Source organism: Ciconia boyciana, chromosome 1 (assembly GCF_034638445.1).
Source record: "Ciconia boyciana chromosome 1, ASM3463844v1, whole genome shotgun sequence".
NCBI lineage: Eukaryota > Metazoa > Chordata > Aves > Ciconiiformes > Ciconiidae > Ciconia > Ciconia boyciana.
In genome coordinates this window covers 103,086,971-103,103,354 of record NC_132934.1, presented here as the reverse complement: position 1 = coordinate 103,103,354, position 16,384 = coordinate 103,086,971, and the positions used below count along the sequence as shown (strand labels likewise).

General features: G+C 53.6%; 1 protein-coding gene across 2 annotated transcripts in view; it reads right to left on the bottom strand.

The window, feature by feature from the left end:
* IGSF3 (immunoglobulin superfamily member 3) overlaps positions 1-16,384 on the bottom strand; it is a 102,048-nt gene that overhangs the window by 22,969 nt on the left and 62,695 nt on the right. Inside the window, exons 3-6 of one of the 2 annotated variants that reach the window (XM_072885676.1) lie at positions 15,147-15,557; positions 13,886-14,275; positions 11,795-12,196; positions 7,747-8,151 (exon numbers count right to left, since the gene is read on the bottom strand). In XM_072885676.1, the coding sequence (XP_072741777.1) occupies positions 7,747-8,151; positions 11,795-12,196; positions 13,886-14,275; positions 15,147-15,557 (1,608 nt within the window). The remainder of the gene's footprint in view (positions 1-7,746; positions 8,152-11,794; positions 12,197-13,885; positions 14,276-15,146; positions 15,558-16,384) is intronic. The other variant, XM_072885685.1, reaches the window with a different exon arrangement.

Genomic DNA, 16,384 nt, shown 5'->3' with positions numbered 1-16,384 from the left:
AGCAAGAGGAAAATCGTGCTGCTGCAGCACTGAGCCTGCTGGCCCTGAGGCCATTCACCTTGTGGACACCAGTGGGGCAGCCGAGGGGCTGGGGCTCCATGCATGGACCGGGGAAGGAGAACGGTGGTCAACACCTGGCTGGAAACCTGCTCATCACCAGTGCTCCCTCTCCCCCAAGGGCTGCCCCTGCTGACTCTGCTTTTGAAGACTTCAAGGACATGAGGGGTGCACAAAGCTTTAGAGCTGGACAATGTCTAAGTACTGTTCACTGCAGAGGATTTTAGTCCAAGGATAGCAAACAGGGAATCGATGAGAAGCTAAAGTATGTGGAGAGAAGACGTTCAAGATAACATCAAAGAAGTTGCATGTGCACAGACTGCAAACAGGCTGACACCATGGTTCTGTATATGCATGCTGCAAATGGAAGCGGAAAACCGCTCAGGAGATATCAAAGAGAGAAGCAGAGAGTGCTTTGAAATAGAAGTGAAAAAATTGCTCCTAAAAAAGTAACCTTGAAGACAGTTAATTTGAACAGAGCAGCATATTGTGAATACAGCCCTGGTCTCCTGGCGTTGTCACTCTTGTTCGGGGGCTGAGAAGCAAGACTGCCTGCAGTAAGATCAATGGGCCCACACAGAGCAGGCTGAGCTGGGTTAGGGTCCCGCTAGGTGCAAGGATGCATTCCCACCCCCTTCACCCTCGTGAAATGCATCCGAGATGCTTCACACGTTTAAAATGCCACTTCTCAGGTTATGCCCTTGGGTGCATTTTTCAGGCTAAATCCCCAAGGGAAGCCCTGAACATAGCTGACTGCAGTCAGCTCAGCATGCTTGGCTCCCACAGAAACATTTCACGGGCAAACCTGCAGAGGAGCCAAGTATCACTGCTCCCAGATGGGAAACCAAAGGCAGGGGGAGGCAAAACACAGCTCGGACCCTGCAAGGCCAGCGTCAGCATCCCCAGGACAGGGTCGGGAACACTGCAGTGCATCCAGCACAAGCTCCCTCCCCTGCTGCTCACGCCGATGGCCTCATTTCCACGTGGCAATGTTTTTGTGGGATCAAGATGGCATTTGGTCTGGTTGCTTCAGCTCCGCTGACACCAATGTAACCTCACGCCCATGCATGACCTGCACTGGGGCAGATTTGCGCAGCTGAGTGATGTGGCGGAGCACCTCTCCAATATCCATGAGTGTGAAACCACAGCCAGCTTGACAAGGCCAGCCAGCAAGCGTCCCGCTGGGAGCGGGGCAGGGAGAGCATCCTCATGTGGATGCGTGCCCATGGGTGAAACCCCACCTCAAATCTGTATTTATAAACCAGTGCCCGACACTAGAGGGTATGTTATGGATGACAGCAGAAGCGAGAAGAGGAGGCTCACGGGTCTGTGTGGCAGTGACGGTACGTGGAGAAGATGAGGGATGGGGATGCTGGGAGAGGGGTGTGATGGCTAAGTGCAGAGAAAAAGCACCCCGGGGTGTTAGCCTGGGATAAATAACTATGCCAAGGAGGCAGCAGCAAGTCTAAGTGGGGGGAAGCTGTCCCAGGGGACCTGGCAAGTGTGGGGACAGAGCTCCCCAGGGCAAATGTCCAGGGGTAGGAGACTACCCGGGGTACAAGGTGGCAAAGCCACCTGTGCTACCTGGAAAAGAAAAAGGGCTCCAGCTGGGTTGCTAATGCAGGTCTATGCAAGGGGACAGCCCTGGGTCACGCAACACTGAAGCCTTTCATTTTGTCTGTTCAGTGTGCTGGAAGCCGATAGGAAAGTGCAGCAGCTCTGAGGCAGAACAGCAGGTCTTACCCCACTGGTGATGAAGGGAAAGGAGCAAGTTCCCGAGCACCCAGGGGAGAAGAGACTGCTCTGCGCCGCAGTTGCGGCTGCTGGTGAACAGCCTTCTGTCTCTCCTGAGTGCTCCTTGAACTCCTTCATCACTCAAGCACGAGTACAACTATTTGCCAGATGCAGCAGGCAGCTGTAAAGCAGGGAAGCAGTGCTATTCTACAGACCAAAACCACTCTGGGATCAAGCAAGCAGCAAACTTAAGTTTCCAGGCTTCACTTCTGTAAGGAAGTTTCCAGCTCATTATCTTTCCTTGTTTAACTTTATTGCTGGATGCTGCCAGCAGCCAAAAGTGTCAGGTTTTTAAGTAGGCACTTTGTGGCCCTTGAAAACACTTGTGTGAACCTCCATTCAAGAGTCTGGGAGAGGTCAGTATCCCACTGGACACCCATGGTAGAAAAGGCATCTTTTGCATCCATCCATGAGAGGGTTCCTCGCATGCAGACGTTACTAAGAAATGAGACAGAAGAAAGACATTAACAGTAATATCTGATTTTCATTTGTTAGGGAAAGCCTCTCCTTATCTTATGCAAGTGTCTTGGCAATTGTTTGAAAATCAGTCCTCCTTTCCTGACATTAAGCGTGCCATAAAGCAGCCTGTTTTTCCTGTTCTCCTCTGCCTCATCCTCCCAGCGTCCCCACGCTGTGCAGTTACAGCCATCACCGAGTCTGCAGAGGGAAGGACGAGCAGGACACTGAGCAGCCTCTCTGCAGCTGCCAGGATGGGCTTGAACCAAGAGGTAAGGGTCCTCTGCTCTCCGCTCCTTAGGTTTCTCCAGCCACTGCTACCCCAACGCTGTCAGGCTGCCGTCAGTGGTGGTTTCTCGTGGACAGCAAGAGAGCGGCACAGTGCTCTGCACCCACCCTGCTCCCAAAGTAAGGTTCAGGCACAAGTCTCCCCCTTCTCCAAGGCCAGCTGAGGAGCCTCCACCCTCCCGCTCCATGATGGTTTCAACTTGACAGCTCCTAATAAACCAAACTTTACGAAGCAGCCCCTGGAGAGCCCCTGGAAGCTAATTAATGCTCTAATGAAGAGCCTGACTGCCTTGTTTGCTTGACGGCTCCCAGGTCAATCAATCTGCCGTAGCCGGGCTTGCAAAAAAGCAGTGAGGATCCCAGCACCCCTGGCATCTGCTCGGTTATCATCCCCCGCCACCTCTCCCCATCCCTCCTCCCACCTTCATTACTGTCAAAAACCCGGCAGCAAGAGGGCAGATTTATAGAGGCGATTGCAGCTTCTGCCTGTGCGCCCGCTCCAGGATTAGCCACAAAGGAACCCACTGAGGGATGACGCGAGGACAGAGGGGTGGGCAAGAGCACAGAGGCACGGGGAGGTGGGTGCCCTGCAGGTCGGGATGGGCAGGTCTGTGCCTGAGTACAAAAGGGGTGAGGGGGTGCTCCGGGAGCTTTGCCACAACCTCCTGCTTGTGTGAAAGCTCTGCTTTTTTATTCTGCTGTTGCTAGAAAGACTCCTTAGCGCTCAGACCCCAGGCCCTCTCAAAGCTCTGCCAAATCACCCCCTCGCTTGTGCTGCAAGGGAAAGATAAGTGCGGTAATGCATACGGGGACAATGGCAATTTAATATACCAGCACAAATCTGCTCAAGCCTCCTTGCCAAAAGAGTCCTATCCAGACATCCTAGCCTGCCCAGATCACAGCAGAGTCCTCAGCATGCACAGTGCTGCCAGTGACTGTCTGCTGCCCTTGTCTGAGTCCCGCAGACTGCACGGGCTGCACCGCTTGCAGACAGCACCTCCCATCTCAGCCACTCCATCCCTGAAAACCTGGCAGGGAGAAGCAAAATCCAAGGAGGAGCCGGGTACAGAGCCCACCTGGCAGCCCTCGGGTCTCCCCTTGACCCACATGCATCTATCTACCACCTTCCTCCCTCGGGCAGGACCCAGAGCCCGGGCACCTCTTCCCCTCCACGCTGCGTGAGGAAGGGGGCAGAGAGCAGCAAGGGGGTACCGCTCAGCCAGCATCCTCATGCTGAGAGCTCAGCCTGAATCCAAATGCTTTCAGAGTCACTTGGGTTCAAAAGGAACTGCCTGCACCTCTGCCCCTCCTAAAACCCAAGATCAGCAAGTGCCAGGGAGTCACCACACCTGTCCCCTCCAAGGACAGGACACATCTGTCCTGACTGATCTCTTGCGGATCAGGCCGCTAAAGCTTGCATGGAGGATGTTCTTCTCCACCTGGAAAGGGGCGAGTGCGCAAAGGGCAAGGCAACGTCTCTAGAAGGGAAAGGGGTGGTAAGCCCTCGGGGCGAGCCCCAGCTTTCAGGGATGAAAGAACTGGGGTTTCAGAGGCAGGCCAGATACTGCAGCTGAAGGGGAGCCCCAAACACAAGGCTGTGGGTGGGAAGAAATCCCCACCCCTGCACTTGGGGCTCGCTCCAAGCTCAGCCTGCGGTCCTCTGCATGGTCTCCTGCCAGCTTTGGCTTCGGGGAAGCAGCTGTCATGAACCGAGCTGTACTTTTATTGTTCCTCCCCCTCTGCTGCAACATGAGCTCACCGAAAAAGAAACAACAGGCAGCTTGAAAGATGGGAGTAAAAAGGAGAGCACTGCGTTCTAAGGACACGAAACGGCCGCAGGCGATCTAGCCGCTCGCCAGTCTGGTCCACAATCCTGCCTGCCAGACACCCACACCAGCCTGGACTTCTGGCCCAGCCTACAGAACTTAACACCAAGCACTCACCCTACAGCAGTGCAGGTCCCTCTCCCTGCAAAGCACACACGAGCTACCTGGGGCAGCGTGCCCATACCTGCGCGCAACTCTCCCCCTACTTTGCAACCCAACTCGTGCCGGCCTGCGTGACAGCAAGGAGCAGGCCATGAAAGCGAGAAACACTGGAGCTTCAGATCCTACTGCTGCTGCTGCTGAGTTTTCACGAACCACCAAGTGATGGACAACATACCCTTGTGATGCCTACATTCTCTGTAAGCTCTCACATGTACAACCAGCATCCTTCATAGGGCTTTTCCTCACGCTGCCAGTCCTTATAACTGCTTCATGCCCAATGGGCCAGGAATGTCATGCTCAAATGCCAAACCTGGCTCCAGATGCCATGCAGAACACTTCTGCCATCCCACCTACAGGCCTTCACTTCAGAGGTGGGTTAATGCTGCCATTGCCTGCCTTATTTACTTCCTGCTTCAGGAGCTACGTGTTTCATTTCTCAAATACTGCTCGTTTCTTCCCAGGAGTAGGAAAGAAATGGAGTGTTTCAAGCTGCTGGCGTTTCCTCAACATTACCTGTTGGCCACGAGATAGCCATAGGCGAAATTACTTTGCAGCCACATTAATATATGCAACTCAAAACCAGCACTGCCAACTCTGCAGTTACCACTCAGCATGGATGACAACTACAATCACTACCCACTGCAAGAGCGACAAGGAGAAGCAGCCTGAGCACTGAAACAGCAAACCGACACACCAGGAGAAGCTCCAGCACCTTGTCCCTTGAGGATGTGGGATTTCACAAAGCAAAGAGATTAATGAAGCAATCAGGAAGCCACTATTTTACCTTTCTCACCTGAACACACTTTAAAGGCTGACATATATCGATTGCCATGTCTGCACCTGGAACCTGTCAAATAGAAAGGTCGCTCTGACAAACAGGGAGCAGGGGTTTAAGAGGAAACGAGAATCCCAGCATTAACTTACAATCTGGAAACACACGCTGGCTCAATTTGCCAAAAGACTTCCAGACAAGCCTTCTTTATGGTGTCCCTTAGTGGATCGGTAGTGGAGACTGTTCACACCAAACTCAATGGCATATGGGTCACGGCAGGAACCCATGGCCAGTGGGCAAAGGAAAGGAGAAAGCTAGGACTAAGACATCCAATAGCAGCCTCAAGTTATGTCGTAGTAAGGTGACTACAGAGCCACAGACTTAGGCTGACAGAGCTCTCAGGTGTTCAGTCGTTCAGGGGTCCTGAATGACCCCTTTTGAAGAAGCCCCGGGTATTAATCTGAAAACCCGTATCTGCTTCATCAGCACAGGTCTGACTGTGGGGGCACTAGGATGTGCATTCCAAGGTGACCGAGGAAGGTGCCTCCCACATCACCCTGGCTCCCCTCTGGGGATTATCCAGCCAAAGACCCAGCAACGACACGACACGACCCTCTGCAGCCTGCAAAACCAGAGAGCACCACAGCAGTCGCTGGTATGACTGCCGGCATTACATTCACACAGAACATCAACCACCCGCTCTCAGAGGCTGCCTGGGACATGGAAACAAAACACAGAGAGAGTGCAACCGCGGTGCTGGGGACGCTCTGAGGAGCCCCCCTGTTCTCCTCCATCCTCTTGTGGGTCATAAAACTACAAACATTAAGCAAGGCTCATTGGACTGACAGCTAAGATTTGTGTAGCCATAGTTTGTTGAGCAGCAGGGAGATAGGGAGAGGTAAAAATCAGAGAGACCTACATGACTTGTTCTGTTAAGGCATCACTTGATGGTTACTGCTCCAGTAAAGAAGAAGCAGCTGCTAGAGCATGGTTTAAATGTCCTTTAAATGTCCTCCTGGCCACCCTGAGCTGTGACACACAGGCTCTCTTCTGGAAGGTGTTATCAAGGATTTCTCTTTCTCTCTCTGTCTCACACACATATGCATGCACAGAGATGTGCCATGAAGAAGCATATTACTCCAGGGACCATAGCCAGTCAACGCTGTTTCCTAGGGAAATAAGCTAAAATGATGAACGTCACCAACCTGACCTTGCGAGCAGTAAAACATGTATTACAAGGCAGGATAATCAAGATAAATGGAGAAGATTAATTGGAGATGAGGGCAAGGAAGGAGGGAGGGAAGAAAGAGGATGGAGAGCTCATGAGGCGCCTGGAGCTCGCAGCATCCCCTGACTTTTCCAAAGACATGCTCAGGGTTGGGGAAGGTGAAGAGTATGAAAAGGGCCACTGAGGGGAAAAACACAAAGCTCAAGCCAGAAGACAGACCCTAGGAAGGAGTCCTTCTGCACAGAAACACGAAGGGAGGACTGACCATGCTGCAAGGCCCTGAACCAAGAGTCTTAAAGGTCCTAAAAGCCTCCCTCCAAACATCAACTCCAGCCCTAAGGCCAAGACAGCAATAAACCATTCAGCTCAGCGATGGCCCAGAGCTGCCCTGACCACGCATCTTTGCACCCTTCATGGACGAGAGAAGGCACCACCAAAATATCAGTGATAAGGCCTACAGAAGGCACCTAGCTCTCTCCACTGGCTGTCCATGGAGCACGAGCACCTTGCAGGTTTTCTGACTCTCCCTGCCAAGCCAGGTGTCTGTTGCCTAGCTGTTGCACACTCTGCGTGGGCACCCATAGCCTTGGTGACTTCCAGCTGGAAAAGGCTCAATTTCTGGTGGGGATGAAAGTCAGACTCTTTGATCGCTCACTGCTTTTGAAGATGCCTCCAGCAGAGCGAGAGATGCAGCCAGTCACTAGACAAGAGCTGCAGCACCTCACCTACGGCGCACGTGCACGTGCAGGCTTTTGGTGGGAGCATGGCTCTCTTCTTTGATCCTGTTTGCTCTGTCCCTCTTCTCTCTTCCCCAGGTTAGTCTGCTCTGATGAATGGAGGTGGCAACCTGAAAGCCACCTCTGTCCCACAAGAACAGCCCAGAGACTGGACCGAGCTGCAGTCACCTCACCTCCCAGAAGAAAAGCCCATGAACAGCACACAAGGAGCAAAGAGAGGACCCAGTTCCCCAGAGGTGGATAAGGGAGCTCCAACATATCCACGGCCAAAAAGCCAAGCAGTCCCACCTGTACCGTGCACAGATGTGAGACGTCAGTCACAGCCATGAGAGCAGTCCTCGCTCTGGAGAGACCACCACAGCACTGGTACGTACCCTGTCCCTGCCACGCACCCCCCACCTCCTCTTGCATGTTCTCGGCACTCACCTGGCCGCAGGACCCTGATTTCCAGCAGGTTGGAGGTCCTGTCTGCCAGCCGCGTCCAGCTGCTATTGTAGTTCTTCCTCCAGAGCTCGGCCACGCATTGGTACTTGCCAGCCTCTGTGTCGCTTGCCCTGCTGATGCTCAGGCGCACGTTGTTGCTGGACTCGGCCTTCTCGATGGCGGTGCGGGTCCGGAAACCCGCATACCTGTCGCCCCACTGGACCCCGCCGTCACGCGTGAAGGTGACCAGGTCATGAAACTCGGTGCTGCCCGCCGGCTGGAAACGCCACGTCACCGACACAGGTACCCACGATGGGTAGTGGGGCTTGATGATGCACTGGAGGTCGAAGGACTCGTTGTAGGTCACCCCGGGGGTGCGGGAGATAGCCGTGACAGCAAAGCCGGCCTCTGTGGAAAGAGAGAAAAGGGCTTTGAGAGACACCTGCCTAACACGGCCCTGCCATTAGCATGCAAAAGCTAGAGCATCGTCATCCAGTCACGGGCCTGGAATAATCAGCCGCTCGCGTTGTGTTGGCTCCTCGTTTGCAATTGCAAAGTGGCACGAAAAGCCGTGGCAAAAACACACTTCAGTGCCTGCGTAACGGTGACTGCCTGCGTGAGCGCTGGCAGCAGCGGCAGCAGGATCGTGCTCGATTTCTACCCAGAAGAGCGAGATCCCCTGAGAGCCGGAGGGCGAGCAGCCAGCCTCTGCACGCTGCCAAAGCCCCGTGTGGAAACGCAGCAGCGCAGCGGCAAGGGAGCAGCGCCAGGCAGGGCGGCTGCCCAGCACCAGCCTGACCGCTCACAGACCCCGCGATTCACATCCAGCTCTCGGGCAGAGGGTCCCCACCCCATCTCCCACCCCAGGTCTACGGCTGGTTGCTGCAGGTGAAGGAAAGATGAGGAAAGCGAGAAGTAGCAGCCTTCGTTCATGCATCAGAGAGGTGGCAGCAGTTACAAAACCCCAGGATGGAGGCAACTGAAAGAGATAAAAGCTGCTTGGTCCTGTTCTTCACACAGCACGGCTTTTCTTCTCTTCCAGATCACAGCTCCAGGACGGCTTTATGCAGTTATCCTCGCATGTGCACCACTCCACAAGCTGGTCAATACGTTTTGACTTGTCTACCCCCAGCACTTTGTTGTTTAGGGGAGTTTAAAACCAGCAGTCTATTAGTCATTTGAAGATAACATATTCCCAGTCAACTGGCTTACATTTTGGGTCAGGGCATTTCCATTGCTCAGTTGTTCCGAGCTTCAGAGAGAAAATATTTTCTCCTCTTCCAATCACTTCACTGCAGCCAGCAGATTTAGCAGGGACCTTGTTTTCTACCGGCAGCATCCCTAAGAAGCGCTCCCTTCCTGGGAGGCTCCGCAGGGTGTCCCATGGGTGGGAGGGACCCTGACCATCCTGGCACCCCGCACAGCCACCACCACAGGGGAGAGCCTGGCCAGTGCCCAGTAGAAACAGGAACGTCTTCTGCATCAGTACAGAACTTCAGCCTGCCACCGGCTCGAAATTACAGTTTGAGAGATGAGCTGGGAGTTCACTGCAACCCACAGAGCTGCTGCTACCGGCCAGACCGGCAGCGGCACAGACACTGCTAGATCTGCACACTTCCAGCAAGTGCCTCTGCAGCCCCACGGCGTCACCATGCCAGAGCTCCAGGATGTGTAATTACTGAGAAAACAGGTCAATCTTTGGGGTTAAAGCCTCTTGCAACATGGTCAGTGATTACCCAGGAGAGGAGAGCGAGACTAGGCTGTCTCCCCTGCAGGACTGCTGCATCTCATACCCACGTAAGCCCTTACCTTCAGACTCTGCAGCAGCCCTCCTGCCCCGGCAAGTGTGTTACTGGGCCCAGCTCAGAGCACCGCTGAGCCAGCGATGGCCCTAGAAAGCCAACTTGATTTCACCAAGACCAGCTGACTTCATGAAGTTTAATCTCCAGTTGGCCTGGGCAAGGAAGCTTCATGAAAGGACTTCTCTTGGCTGCTGTGCAAAAGCCAGGTGCATTTCTTAGGTCTTCAACTCAACCAACATGTTCATGGCACTCAGGTTGACACACAAAGGCCCTTCTTCCTTCGGGACTTGGTACAAAAGGAGAGAAGCCACAGATAAAAGTGGGCAGATCTTCTGCAAGATCTCCCTACAAGAATACAGCAGCCCCCTCTCACCCTGCCTGCCCCCTCCTTCCCCAGCCAGCCAGGGACTGAAGTCCCTGCCAGGCACTCGAGATCCTCAGAAGTTCAGGGACATCTGGTCTCATCCGACAGCACATCTCTCTTCTAGCTATTGCTTCTGAACCACCCTGTAGATAGATTTGTGGGTATGAACATCATCTGTATTGGTTCAGCTAAAGAGTTTCTTACCCTGGCAGAATGGCAAATGATTAGACCTTAACTTGAAATGTGAGTGTCACTAAATTTACTGCATTTTTTTTTTACTAGCAATTTCTGTAGCCATAAACCTCTCTTGCTCTTTCTTAGCACCTTCCATTTGAGTTTCTCAGGACACTTCAAAAATACACTGAACAAAAAATATCAGATTCAGCGGCAACGGAACAATACTCAATATTTTCTCCACTCAATTTTCATGAGCTACTTCAGCTTTGCTAGTTATAGGAAGAGGACCTAGGAATTTCTTGGGACTTGACAGAATGTGCTCAACAGCTGGCAATTTCTCTGGGACAAGGAGCAGAGGAGGAGAGGCAACTACCTTTCCATCACATCTTCTGGAATGCCTGGGCAATTCCGAGCATCTTAAATTTTAACAAGAATTAAAAGTGATGCATTTTAAAATCTCAACACTTAATCTCAACACTTCTACAAGTGGCAGAGTAAAGAGAAGGGCTGATACGTGGACTTATAGCAGGCCAAATGCTGCTGACCTCATAAGGAAGACACCATTGAAACCAGATGAGAATCTGCCTTTAGTTCTTCACAAACCAACGTCCCTACCTGCTTTTGGAAGCTATATAGCAAAGATGTCTAGCGCCAGACAGAACAGCCTCTGAAAGAAGGTCAAAAGTAAAGGGGAGGAAAGGAGGAAAAAAGCAGGATTTTAATCAGAATACGATACAATTTTGAAGTCTGGTCTCTCATACATCTTGCCAAAGCTTAAGATTAATACTGCAGAGAACCAAAAAAAAAACCAACCCCAAAAATTCCTACCTCGACCTTTCAATAGAGCTCCCTGATTGTTTATAGCCTTGGCATTCTGCAAATCAGTGGCCTCATAGGAGCAGTCATCCCCTCTTCAGTCTCCTGCAGAGCACTTTGGGAACTAGTCCAAGACTTAATATAGCAAGGCCTGAGCGGGACCAAAGTAATTCACAATCCGTGCAAAATCCCTAATGCCCTACCTGCCCTCTCCTAAACTGATGTGGTTTCACTGTGTTTGAAACGGAGGAGCTCTTTGGCAGAGCAGAGCCCCAGCTGCAATGATCCCAGGTCCTAGTCTGGCTTGGTCATGGACAACGTTGTGGTCCCGGGCCAGCAGCTCAGTGCCTCCTTGCAGAGGCAGTGAGGACCATTCCTGACCCGTGTCTTCTGCAGGCTTCTGACGCTGTCAGAGATGCTGGCCGTTTCTGGTGGCCGGGCCAACAGATGCCCAGTGTTTTGCTCTCCTGGTCTGGTGAGCAGAGGTAAGGTTTACCCAGGGCAGGCAAGGAGGCTTTGATGCCCACGGGCTGCTGATGGAGCACCACCACTGCACTGCCTAGAGCCTGGCTCCAATACTGGGGGGACACATCATGGGACTGGCAGCCTCTCTCCTCGGAAGAACGCTGGAAGCACTGCCCCTCTCCCTAGCCACCCCCTACTTTGCTCCTGCCACAGCCACCCCTCAGACTTTGCCCCGCATGCAACTGGGCATGCAGGCGTTCTGCACCAACCTACCGGGAACTGCAGGCGGGCTGCCAGGTACCTCCATTTTGCCGGCAAGCAAGGGCGGGAGTGCCAAGAGCAGCCCCGGTTATTCGCAAGTGACTCCTGGGGGGGGCCGGGCATGCGGGGAGCACGGCCCCATGGCCCCCGCGCCTCGAGTACTCACCCAGAGCAGTGATGGACACCGGGGTGCCCGCGTGCCGCTCCCCAACCATCTGCCACTCCCCATCCAGTGTCCGCGTCCACTCGGCCACCCGGCACTCGTAGTGGCCCTCGTCTGCCTTGACGCTGTTGAAGATCTCCAGGGTGAAGGAGCCGGGCCGGACCTGCTCCACCTGGATGCCCCCATAGCTGCTGCGCTCGGCGTACGAGGGGCCCGGCTGCAGGGTGCCCTCCCGATCCAGCCGCACAATTTCGCTGCGCCGGTTCAGCTTGTCCACCAGCTGCCAGGCGACGGAGAGGCGGCTTTGGGGCCCGAAGCCCGAGCGCACGTTGCAGCCAAAGCGCAGGCTCTCCCCCTCCAAGACATTGCTGGCGTTGTTGATAATCTCCAAGGAGATGCTGGTCTCTAAGGAGAGAAACGCATACACACAGGGGAGATGATACACACTCGCCACTTCTCGGTCTGCAAGAAGGACGCTGCCGGCCAGAGAGGCTTTCTACCAGGTGCAGGAAACTGCCCACGCATTTGGGTCCAGGCACATCTTAATCTCATGCGTGACCACATCCAAAAACAGCTTGTGGGCAGCGAGCTGCTCCTGGTGACTTGCACACTCAAAGCAGGTGTAGGCCAAAGCTGGGAGAAATCTCTCTGCCTATGGCTCATGAGACATTGCCGCATCTTCTGGTCGCAGGTCCGGGATGGGATCTCAGCAAAACTTGAGGGAATTTGTGTTGCTACAACACGCACTGCATGCAACCGGCTCTGCCAAAAAAAGCTTCCAGCTCCCTGGGCTTTTCAATTCATGTCATCCTGATCACCATCTTGCCATGTCCATTCCTACAACACCTTTTGGGAGAAGCTCTCCCAAACTCCCATTGCTAGTGACACTAGAGGTAGCTATCACTGTTTGGTAACATCAAAAAAACCTGGTATCCTGAGCTTCCCAGAGATGTAAGGCTTTACAGCTGGTTTTTCAGAGATACTGAGTGCTGGTTACTCCTGCTGTCTTCTGTCGGAGTTATGGACACTTAGCACCCTTGAAAAATTATCACATTTGTTCCTAGAGCTGGTGATTTATCAAATGGCAAGAATGAAATCTGTCTGAAAGGTGGCTGTGCCTAGAAGTACTACATTTTAGACATTTGTCCAGTGCAAGATTTCTAGCTAGAGTAATTTTCAAAGCCAAACAAGTGAGACCAAACATTGGTAGGAGAGAAAAGAAATAGAATTTCTTTTGGAGAAATGAGGAGGGGGAAAAAAAGCTAGAGGAAAGGGCTGCATTTCCCTACAAACCTAAGAGATAGAAAACAAACATTGCACAAAATCCTCTTGCAGCTACCCTCTGCCTGGTCAAAGCCCCCTTCCAGGGTAGCCTGGGCAACATGTGCGTGGTTCATCATGCTGCAGCTACCCGAGTGTCAGAGAGGAAAACAAGGAATGAGTCAGTGGACCCTCTCCTCTCACCCATTTCTGTATTTATCACGTTTGTCTGACAAATACAGAAGGCATTCAGGCAAGCCTCCGGCAGGGTTGTTTTCAACAGGGTTGGCAGACACATGGTGACCACAACAGAGCTCCATGCTGAAGAGCAAACCGGGGCTCGAGGAGCACATGAACCCTGGTTTCTGCCAGTACAGCTGTCTTGCAAGACAGCTGAACAACAGCCGCTGAAGGGCCTGCAGGAACCTAGCAGCTCTTAGGATAAACCAGGGCCAAGCTGGTCTCCCTGTTACGCCTGCTGAGCACTTTAGAGCACCCAGCTCCCTGCAGAGCAAGGCGAGGAGGCGGTGTGAGGAGCAAATCAGAGGCTCTCACATACACCTTCAGCTCAAGGCCAAAACTGCCAGCTTGGGGCCATTACCAAGGTGGGGGCATGTTTCCCCACCTACGAACCTGACACATATCCCTCCTTCTCTATCATCCCCTTCCCATAAAAAAAAAAAATCTTGCCAGTTGGGATTTCAAGCCTCCACGGCATGCAAACTCTTATCTTCCCTCTTCCCCACCACCAAAGTCTGGGCACATCACGGCCTCGCCAGCTAGCTGCCCAGTGGAGCAATGGCCCCAGGAGGGGATGGGCAAGCCTCTACTTACTGAGCGGCAGGACGGTGATGGGGATGTTCTTCGGCCGCTTGCTCTCCTTGTCGATGAAGTCCCCCATCACGGTCTTCTCCCGCTCAGTCACCCGGCAGTTGTACTTGCCACTGTCCTCGAGGCGGAGGCGGTAGATCTTGAGCACAAAAACGTTGTCGCTTTCTTTGGCTACCTTGAGCTGGCCCAGGGCCTCGCGCTGGGCAAACTCATTATTGAGCACCGGCACAGCGTTGGGCCCCAGGCTGGCAATGAGGGAGCTGTTGAAGGCCCAGGAGATGGAGAAATAGCGGTCAGGGACGTTCTGCGCCTCCAGGATGCACCGAAACTCCACCGGCTCACCCACGATGTATGTCCGCTTCTCCGTCTCCAGCCGGACGCTGAACTCCTTATCTGGGGAGAGACAGACCAACTCACGTCAGCGTGGCAAAGCCCACCGGGACAGCCAGCACATCTCATGCGAGGTATTTACAACTTGCCGCTCTCTGTGTAGTCAACATCCCTCGGACATGTGCATCCGCAGGTGGAGGGGTGAGGGGCCTGTTTTTGCTGTGAGAGCCCAGATCGGCCGTGCTGTAGGAGAGGCAGCTTGCTGCCCAGCACGCAAGAGCCACAAGGCCTCCCCAGCCATAACCCTCTTCCCCAGCTGTTACTCCTGGGAGCAGCTCTGCTGCAACACCAGCATCCAGTAGCACCGCGGGATGCATGGTCCTACTCGCACCCTGCTCAGCTGGGGTCGAGAGGCAGGGCCTTTGGGGATATCAGAGAGGAAGAAAGAGCTCGGCTGCGTATTTAGATCCTTAGCAGGAACCCATGCTGTGGGCTGGGAGAAGGATTTTGACTTGCAAATGGACCTCGTGCAATACAGAAGTGCTTGCTGAAAGTTTTCATTTTATTTTCTGCTGTGTCACTCTTATCTCCTCACTTACCCAATTTTTCGTTGCCTGTGCTAGCACCAAGTGCTTAAGATGTATGTTTTAGCTCCTGTGTCAGCCCCAGATCACTGGCCACCTCAGAAGACAGGGACTGCCACCCAAGCGCCCTTGCTGCCCCAGTGTCCCCTGGCTGCTATTTGCTGACACCTGCCCTGCCCGCAGGCAGCGCTTGGGCCGTCCTTTGCCCTCCTTCACCTTGCCAGCAGCCTCCCGAGCAGGGCACACGGCAAAGGAGGGAGCCAAGTCCCAGCCACCTAACAAGGTGCATCCCCGTTTTGCACCTCCTCCCACCACCCAGCCGAGCAAGAAAAGGCAGAGGAGACACTGACCAGTGGCTTGCACGTTGACGATGGCTCCCTGGGAACGCTTGCGGGTCATGGCATACCAAGACTTGTCTGGGTCCTGGATCCACTCTGCTGCCTCGCAGTAAAACTCTCCCTGATCTGATGGGTGGAGGTTGTAGATGGTGAGCTTTGAGGTGGTCTCCCCGACTTTGTCCAAGCGAACATCCCCCGTGGCTTGCCGCTGGGCGTAGGCATTGCCAGCCCGCAGGACGAAGTCGCGGCTGAGGGAGATGATCTCCACGGGCACCTCGCTGCCTCGCTGCCGGTACCAGGCGATGGAGACGTGGCTGTGCTGGGCCGTGCTCTTGGACACCTCGCACTTCAGCTCCAGGGAGTCGTGCTCCACTTTGTTCAGCGTCTGGGGGACCGCTGTCACTCGCAGCGAGTCGGGGATCACTGCAGCAAAGGGGGACGGGGAAAGACAGCCCAAGAGTTAGCAATGCCGAAACGCTGAGTCTAAAGCCCAGACGCATTAAAGGAGAGCTGGGGGAGAGGCTTCTTTTTACAGTTGTAATTAATCGTTAAGTATTAGCAAAGCCCTGTTAGCTCAGATCTAGCCCCCAAAAAGAGGAGAATCGTCCCCAAAGCCCTTGGCTGCGAAAGACTGTGACCTGCAGCACATACTCCAGCGCTGTGCTTAAATTCCTGCTCAGTGGCACAGGGTTTTCCATCACGCTGCAGAGCAGCACAGCCTAATACATCTGCTTCCCATCGAGGCACGTAGTCACAGATGGCCTCCCCTTCATCGCGTGCCCCCCAGCACGCTCCGTGACCCTCCTCCTGCCCGCACCCTTCAGCCACTCCTTAGCCCTGCACCATGGTCTTTGCCCCCCAGTCACCTGTGGGGCCAAGCTAAACATATTTAGTTCCTTTAATCTTCCCTCATAAAAAAGTCAGGAGATCCAATTCCCTTCTCCTTTGTTTATATCGCTTCATGTTTTAATGACCCCCTCAGGCCAAATGAAGGGGTTTCTGCATTCGGAGGGAAGTGGCTCCTCTGAGGGCAGCAATGCAATTGCAGCGTGCCCAGTGCCCACACCCGGGACACAGCCACGTCAAGGCACTTGGTAATAAAACTGCTGGCTACTTTTCCAGTTGATTAATCGGAGGAAAGGAAGTACAGCTGCTAAAATCAGGATGAAAAATAAATTGCAGCCCCCCAGCCATGCTTGATTTTAGCAAGCATCTTAATTTTAGCAAGAGGGTCTACCACCAGAAGATAG